This window comes from Syngnathoides biaculeatus, chromosome 18 (genome assembly GCF_019802595.1).
Source record: "Syngnathoides biaculeatus isolate LvHL_M chromosome 18, ASM1980259v1, whole genome shotgun sequence".
In the NCBI taxonomy this organism is placed as follows: Eukaryota; Metazoa; Chordata; class Actinopteri; order Syngnathiformes; family Syngnathidae; genus Syngnathoides; species Syngnathoides biaculeatus.
The window spans coordinates 4,320,762-4,329,813 of record NC_084657.1 but is presented as its reverse complement, the minus strand read 5'-3'; the positions used below and the strand labels follow the sequence as shown (position 1 = coordinate 4,329,813).

Here is a 9,052-nt window from a genome sequence, read left to right as displayed (position 1 = left end):
TGCTCCGAGTGGGAGGGGTGTCCCGTCCGCAGGCCCCACAGTGTCAGACGGCAAGCAGCAGCTGCGGCGAGAGGAGCGCACTCCATTGTTCTCCATTTCAGAGAGAAAAAGAAAAAAAAAAAAGAGGAAAAACTCACGCAGCGACACATTTCCTCGATTTAGACGCCCAGTGCACGGAAGACAGCAGGCTCAACATCCAACATGGTGGACCGCGAGCAACTGGTGCAGAAGGCCAGGCTGGCCGAGCAGGCTGAGCGATATGACGATATGGCAGCTGCCATGAAGTCGGTAAGTAGCCCCTCTTGGGTCGCCCATTTTCATTCTTCCTTTTTGTGCCTAATAAATCCTTCATCTTCTTCCATCCACATGATACATGTGCGCTTGAGTGACTAAACGCACGCCCTTTCCGCTCCAGGGCAGCAGCGCAAGGTGTCTTCACCACAAATATGATGTTCCCAATTAATTGAATATACGAATGAAATGGACGCTTGGAAGTTAAGATGAAAGATCTCAAATTGTAATGGGGGCAAAAAAACACCCTCAAGTTTTTTTTTTTTAAATTGTTTCTTTTTTTCTTAATGCGTTTCGGTCAACGTTATTTTGGAGCAAGGGGGCGGCCAGGCCCGTGATTGAAGCCCATGTTCAGATTTTTAGCCTTGTCATACATGTTAAGGGAATCATCGCGGCAGACTGGCTCATCCGGATCCGATCATTCATTTTGGAGTATTAATAGTTCTGGTAGCGGCGTATGGTGGTGAGAATTCGGAGCGCTTGATCTTGGGGCGGTGCCTTTCGGCCGGGCTCCCTTTTTACGGTCTGTGTGCGTGCCGGTAGAGGAGGCAGCAGCGCCCCCCCCGCCCCCCCCACACCTCCCACACACACACACGCACAACATCACTACCCAGTAGATTAATCATTGAATTGACCATCTAAACATGTAATGCAACGTTTTACAGTGACATCTCATCGAACGCTCATGAGGGTGCCGGTGCATATACGCGACCATCGAGAAACGGGGGCGATGGTTCCGCTGAATTGGCGTCGATTGAATATGATTTTGCACTTTTGCTGCACGAGATCGCGACGCATCCTCTTCACCGGTGCGCGTTTGACGCACAACATTGGCTCGAGCTTGATCGCAATCGATTCTGGCGCAGATGCTGGGCGCAAGATAGACGCCTCTCTTTTTTTTCTCCCCCTTTTTTAGACGTGGGTGTTGGTGGGCGCGCAGCTCTTAATTGTCATATTGCAGCAAAACGGTCGAACTGTCGCACGATGGAAGGCGCAGCCTTGTGTGGCAGAGCATCCTGGAGCCTCCGTGCAGCATCGGCCCTCCTCGACCCCCCAACAATCCAGCAGCACTGCACAGAGGCGTGTCGCTGCATCTGGCGAAATGCAGTACAGTCCCACCCGTAGTGCACCAATTCACGATCAGCATATTGTCTGGGCAGCTACTGTACTGTACTGTTAAACTACACTTTTACATATGGAAATTGCTATTTTTTTTAAAAAATAAGGTCCCTATAGATTGATACAGATCGAGAGGCAGGCGTACTTTATCAATAATGAACAAAATATCTTAATTGTTATTGCACTTTCCCCGAGAAATTGAAATAATCCTAATTCATTTTTTTTAGAACAAGGATCTACTCTATCTGCACATACAAGCTTAAACTATTAAGTATTTCCACGTATGGCATTATATATGTTTTTCTTCCGAAAGCCAGCATGTAATTATGTCTAGTTGTCCACAACGTTACAAGGACGTGGCTCCGCCCTGTCCCGTTTCTGCAGAGTCAGGGAAAGCGGTCTGCCCCTCACTCTGCCAGCGTCTTCTCTGCAGCACTGGGCAGAAGGGGTGTGTCTCCAGCCTCACCCATCATTTCAAGTGGGGAATCCCTCGCTACTGTCGACATGGCAACTGGCTGAGTGGGGGAGAAAAAAAAAACGGAGGCTCGTCACATTGGAGATTCAGCGGGTATAGAGATGCACAAGCAACTTTCACCCGCTGGCTCCATTTTTTTGTCACGGAAATCTCGGAACATTATGTGTCATCATTGACTCATGATGACAAGTATCGGTGATTATCAAGTTACGAATGGTGCACCAGGAACTAGTTTGTGTAGCAGTCAGAAAACATCGTCTAACAGCACAAGAAGCTTTTGATTGTTTTGCATTTACGGGTGAAAAGTGTTTTTCATTCAAATACTTACAGTATGTAAAGTCGTACTTTACTACACCTTCAGAGTTGGTCGTTGAGAGTCCAGTACACGTTCTGACATCTACAATTTCGGGTTACCTCATACATGCTAGGATCAGAACCCCAGAAGCGGAATGGTTTTTTTTCCATTGAAGCATGTAGGTTTCTCAGTCAGGACGTTAAAGGGCGTTAAGAGGGTTCACCAAGAAGGCAAGCACTTCTGATTCATGCGTTTAAATTGGACAACTAGTGCGCAGTCTTGTTTTATTCTACTCCTAATGGGTGGAAATGATAAATGATTATATTTTCAACATTATTGTTGACTGAGCCATATTGTTGTGAGCAGCCAGCAAAGAGATCAGTGCACTGCTCTTGTCAGGTTGCGTGCAGGTTGCTGGGGTCTTTCAAACCGCCATGCATATTGGTGGGTCCAAATGTGTTTGTGTAAAAGTTAAGAGTTGTGTTTTAATGTAAACTGCTAACAATTCCCTTCCAGGCATATAGATTTTGAGTTTCACCCTACTTACTACAAAAAGTAGCAGTCTTGTATGGTTGTATGATGATTGTGTACATTTCACACACCTCCATAAACATGTCTCTTGTCAATATTTCATGTCCACGGGCCTTGAAATTTAGGATCCTGTTGGGCTTTTGCCCCAGAAATTCTAATCTCACGGTTAGAATTTGCCAGTTTTTAGCATTATCTCGTTTTGTTCAATGGGACACAGAGCGTAAACTTTTTTTTTTTTTTTCAACAATGAACACCAAAACCTAAGATGAACACGATTAACGATTTATCGTATCATATTACATCACAGTCAGAAAATGGACATTTTCACTAAAACTGAACTGGACTACGCTTCAAAACTAGTCTTTGCTGATTACACATACTCTCCTGTACTAACATGAGACAACCTAATAATTAATCTCAGCATAATAATTCAGTAGCAGAGAGGCAGGTAACGAAAAGACACGGGGTCTTTTTAGGCAGACGAGAACGGCAGTCACCACAAAAACATTGCCTCGAGAAGGGTAAGGCTGACAAGACCATATCAAATAATGAAATCCGAGGGTCAAATCGAGACTGCGAGCAAAACATAGACACACAAAAGGGATGGTAAAGAAACCATAAATCCAGCAAGGCAACCCTCAAAACAAAGTCCAACAGAAATCCAAAAGTCCACAAGGAATCAATGGCAGGATTCGTGTGATGAAGCTCTCTGTCCTCTTATCTGATTTCACGAATTAAACACAAACACAGCTAACCGAACCTTAGCTATAGGAATGAATTCATGGGGAGCGTGGTGATTGGTGGTTAGTAGGCCTGGCTCACAGTTGATAAGTTCTGGGTTCAAATCTCAGCGCAGGCCCTTCCCATGTGGAGTTTGTATGCGCAGGTTTTTCTCTGAATTCATCCCACATCTTCCTCTTTCTTTCAACTGCAGCTCATCTTATTCCTTTTCAATTTGTAACTCATATAAGTTGATATTCAACCCAGTGTGGTGCCGTTTAGGATAATGAATTCCCGTTGGCATTTTATTCCAGCAGACTTCCTTTCCCGAGACTTGCACGTGTCCTCCTTTGGTTTTGAAATGACAAACCCATCATTTTTATTTTTCTCATGACCAGCGGCTGTACCAACAGGAAAAGGTTGTTGTACACGGCAACAAAGTGGCACTTGAAGCCGCATCATCACGATATACTGTATGCTGCTTCTCCTCCCCCTCTCTTTAGCTCTTTGTGGCTAAAGCAACAATCCCTATTCACACCACCAGTGACGTCAGGTGGTCCACTGCGCCTTTGTGCTCTGCTGCCTGAAAAGAGGGTCAGCAGGGGGCTTGTCACATCAGCTTAGGAGATTTTCAGACTTGGAGCAAAATCAGCAAGGAAACCCAGAGAAGAAGCGTGGAGCAGGGACAGGAGAAAAAAAAAAAAAGGGGGGGGGGCGGGGGGCCGCGAGACTTTTATACGTCTTTGGTAGATGCATCAGAACGTCAGTCAATGAAATGTGAGACTGGTCAGTCACTTCGAACTCTAAGTTGACATACACACACTGCACAGTCCTAGTTTTTGTCGTTTCCCCGTGTACGTTAATGACCAAAGAGGGCTGTTAAAGCGGAAGCTATCGACTGTCCCCAGTTGTTTGGAGGTTGGGGTGCCGTGTGTAAGAATGAGTCACGAGAGAGCAGCAGCAGCGATTGATGAGCATTATGGGTAGATAGAGCACTATTGTCATACTGGCACTGTGGCTTCTGTCAGGGTTTTCTGCTCACCCTGCAGCCTTGGCCACAAAGATAGCCAAGTTCTTTTTCTGACCCTCTTGTCACTTCTGTTCTGGTAACGTTCTATGTCCGTCCGGTCTTACTCTAGCTGAATTGTAATTTAATGGAAATGATGCCTAGGGAAGCGTAGAACCACAGTCATTGATGTGTTTCTACAATGACTTATGGGGGTGGGGCACCTTTCCTCTGTGCTTGCAAGTGAGCTCATTATGCAACTGATGGCGTTTTATTGCCTTCTTGCTTTTACAGTATAGAGGTCCTTTTATTTACTGTATATTTACTCAACATGAACGCCTTTTTGATGTTTGTGTTTTGGTATTGCTGAGTTAGTCTGTCGGGGAAATACTGACAGGTCATTGGGCTTTGAATAATCAAGTACCTAAATAAGCCTAAACAAAACAAACCAATGTGCATTAATTACACTGATTAAAAGGGAAAGGTCTATTTCGTAAGAACACACAATAACGTTACATCAATGATTTGATTCTATTTTGGTCGGTTGTTCTTGACTATATGTTTTCGGTTTGAGGTCTTTTTAAAATATTTTTCAAGGGGTCGCATCTGAGCGCCTAAAAAGTGAATATGACAAGTCGGCACTGTATGAGTGGGCTGAAAGGTATGAGGTGGGAATTGGTTTATTTGCAGGGATTCCCACCCACACTACTGCAGCTTTGTCCACACAGGCAGCCATGTCAGCATCCTTTCCACTAGAGATTATAACTCTGATAAGATTTTGCAGTTGCTATGGAAACAGGAGCTTGTACCAATGGATTACCTTTTCCGAACAGCTTTTGCTTTTTTACAGGTTATATCAGTGTGAAGCACGGCTCAGTCAGTTCAAAACAACCCCCTCCTACTTTTTGCACAGATTTAATAATTATTTGTTACTTCCATGGTTTGGTCAGAATGATGCAGTTGAATCCTGATGTTGACTGCGGTAGCCCTCAAGTGGAGATTTGCTGCTTTTTGTTCTTGTCCTTCAATGAGATGCTGAAACTTTTGCTGATAATGCTCGACTATAGCTGCATTTTCACATTGGACAGAAGAACGCAACAAGAAATTCCCACTCGTCACCTCTGGAATCAAGTGCACTAGTTGACTGTCAACCAGCAGAGGCGCTGTTGAGTCAGTAGGAACAGTTTTGCAGTCTTGTCAGGTTGGCGCTCATGGGAGGTGGTTCCTAGTACGAAACTGGCATCAGAGCGTGTTGAGAACATCTGCACAGAGATTCTCATGGTTTTAATTTTTTTTTTTTTAAATAAATACAATTGAATTGTTAGCTCTGTCTATTAGATTAATGCTTAAATTTGGGCACAGCCATCCGTGGTCTTCAGATGACAAAGTTTACCCACTAACCTGTAATCGCAGTGAAATGTGACATTGACTACGCAATTAAAGATGCTGTTGCTTTCCATCAGATGCATGAAAAGGGAATCATTTCAGTTTCCATAGACATACAATATAAGTACAATCACTCATCTGTTTTGGGCAATGTATTGTAGCCTTTAGTTCGACAAAGTAAAGGGGAAGATTAACACCCCACCCCCACCCCCACCCTCCCCGCCTCCCTCTCTGGTTTGCTCATGGAACAGAATTTGGTGATGAAAAAAGAAAGTAACAACAGGCTTTACTCTCTGAAAAGGTCTGTAAAGGCTCCTCTGTCGCACAGTCCCAGTGGGGTATAAAGGATTAAATCCCTTAGACAGACACGGGCCTGTCAAAACAAGCTTTTAGCGATGACGACAGCCAATCACCATTCACCGCCGAGTATGATGTCAGTGTGATGGAGGCGTGACTCACGCTTCCGGATGGCAAAAACTGTGTGTTCATGGGCTGAGCCGAAGATTTTTTTTCTCTCACTGATTTTGATTGTCATAGTGTCAGAAGAATGAAACCAATTTAGTTCGAGTACTTCAACAAAACTAGCATTGAAAAAATCTTGAAATTGGACGTATCCATATCAGAATCATTTGGAACTAAAATCATTTTCTTTGGAAGTGATAAAACATCCTAATACCGGTAATTGATTTTCTCTTTCAGGTTACAGAGCTGAATGAAGCACTTTCCAATGAAGAGAGGAACCTGCTCTCTGTGGCCTACAAGAACGTGGTTGGTGCCCGGCGTTCATCCTGGCGCGTCATCTCCAGCATTGAGCAGAAGACGTCGGCCGACGGTAACGAAAAGAAGATTGAAATGGTTCGGGCCTACCGGGAAAAAATCGAGAAGGAGCTGGAGACAGTTTGCCAGGATGTGCTGAACCTCCTCGACAACTTCCTGATCAAGAACTGCAACGAAACGCAACACGAGAGCAAAGTGTTCTACCTGAAGATGAAGGGCGACTACTACCGCTACCTAGCTGAGGTGGCCACCGGCGAGAAGCGCGCCGCCGTCGTCGAGTCCTCCGAGAAGTCCTACAGCGAGGCCCACGAGATCAGCAAGGAGCACATGCAGCCCACTCACCCCATTCGCCTGGGCTTGGCTCTCAACTACTCCGTCTTCTACTACGAGATCCAGAACGCCCCAGAGCAGGCGTGCCACCTGGCCAAGACCGCCTTCGATGACGCCATCGCCGAGCTGGACACCCTCAACGAGGACTCCTACAAAGACTCCACTCTCATCATGCAGCTGCTACGAGACAACTTGACGCTGTGGACGAGCGACCAGCAGGACGACGAGGGAGGCGAGGGCAACAACTAAGAAGAGTCTGCAGCGTCATTCTGCCAAAACACCACAACAGTCGCGCTCACAAATGACAAAACAAAATAATACTGAAAAAGTTAGAAATTAAGATAAACAGTGGGTAGGGGGTAAGAGGTGGAACATCAGCAGCCAATGGTACTAACACAGCTGCTGTCCTTTATTTTTCCACAAGCAAAAAGTGAAATAAGTAGGAGAAAAGAAGACCTTAGCTTGAGGTATAAACAGCAGTTATTTAAAAAAAAAAAAAAAGAAAAAAAAAGAATAAATAAAAAAACAAGAATGAATCGCCCTTCTCGGTAGCCTCTGCAGCATTTGCTTGAATACCACTTAGAAGCAAGAGGTGTATCTTTGGCGCCAGTGTAAAGACGCATCACACAGGCGGATGGCGAATGGTGTCATTATGCAAATGAAGCGGAGGTGTCTTATTGCATTGACTGAGGGGAGAAGCATCCAGAAATTGAGTTTGATGAATGCGCAAAGAGAGGCGAAAATTTGAGTAAGCTTGAATGTCAAGGCCTTGCTTTTCACGAGAGGGCAAAGCATCCGGATGACAAATGCGGCTTGTAGGGGCGTCTACATACATGCGTGTTGACGTGACATCTTTAGTTGCGGCGCTCTGTGGGTCGTTGAGTGAAAAGCAGGTTGTCTCTGTTATTGAGGATAACGCGGAGAGGAAAAAAAATAAACGTGTTCTTTTGTTTTGCTTTGTGTCAGGTGTGTGTCCAGCTAAGTCACACAGTCATACTGTAACTAAATATAGAACTTCATGAAGTAAACTTAGTGCAGCTTGTCCCTATCATGTGCTGATGTGCTTTATTGAATAAATTAACTGTTTTTGGACACCTAATCCTTAGTGTCAGTATTGTCGTCACTATAATAACCTCAATTGGCTCCTGATGTTAGGAGGGAAGGATTATATTCACAAAAGTCACATAGCAAAATGAGAAGTGGAGTTTGGTACTGGAGAAGGATCACGAGGCGAGAGATGGTTTCACCCTTACTCTTCAGTTCGTCGTCTGAAACGGCTTCTGGAACCGCAAGGCTGAAGTGTTTGTTCATGCAATGGTACCAGATGGCTCCATTTGGGGTTTGTGGATTCACTTTACCTGCAGTTTCTTTTTGCCTATGACAGTATTTTGTTTCTTCAGTGTAAAATGAGAACTGCTGTAGTATTCTCCATATTACAGTATTGTGCATGCTGGTGATGTATTTATAGAGTAGCTTCAATTTATTAACTTATACTGTAGATGTTATGTATTCATAGGATATTGGAAAATACTAGACCTTATTTCAGATGATTTTTCTATTTATTTCTTTTTATTGCAATTGTTCGCTCGAACTTATTTTCAAATGTCTTTTCTTTACTCCATTTGCTGAAGTACGCTATACCAAAACAGTAATTGTTACCAATAAATTGATCTGTTACAGACAATACCATGGTGACATGCAATTCTTGGTTAGGACAATAAGCTGCTAGTTCGTGATACTTTGTGACCTTTGACCCGATACATTAACAGCAGGTACATAGTGTAGCGGGCTCATGAAAGCAAACTCCTGTAATTAATGAAACACGACAAGATAATGGACATAAATAACATAATCCCAATATTGACATGACTGTTTACATGGTCGGTGCATGACCTCCCGGACTATTAATCTTATCCGTAATAAAGATGACTTTTGTATTGATGCTTTGGCAATGACAGAATGATCATATTCCAATTCCAAAGCATCGTATAAATATTAGTATGCCTGCTGTAGGTCGATACATCTTGTCAGTATCTCAGTATGTTGGAAATTTGTTCTGTTTTGCAATCATCTGTCATATAAAATCTCTTGGGAAACACAATTAAAGACCCAAATATAAAAA

At 43.9% G+C, this 9,052-nt stretch overlaps 1 protein-coding gene across 1 annotated transcript; it reads left to right on the top strand.

The window, feature by feature from the left end:
• ywhag1 (3-monooxygenase/tryptophan 5-monooxygenase activation protein, gamma polypeptide 1) lies at positions 1-9,052 on the top strand. The gene is made up of 2 exons (XM_061802828.1): positions 1-288; positions 6,523-9,052. The coding sequence occupies exons 1-2, from the start codon at positions 202-204 to the stop codon at positions 7,177-7,179; spliced, it is 744 nt and encodes a 247-aa protein (XP_061658812.1). The 5' UTR covers positions 1-201; the 3' UTR covers positions 7,180-9,052.

Coding starts and splice junctions, on each gene's coding strand:
- ywhag1 (XM_061802828.1), top strand. CDS start 202: ATGGTGGACCGCGAGCAACTGGTGCAGAAGGCCAGGCTGGCCGAGCAG. Junction 289..6,522: donor TGGCAGCTGCCATGAAGTCG/GTAAGTAGCCCC, acceptor TTTCTCTTTCAG/GTTACAGAGCTGAATGAAGC.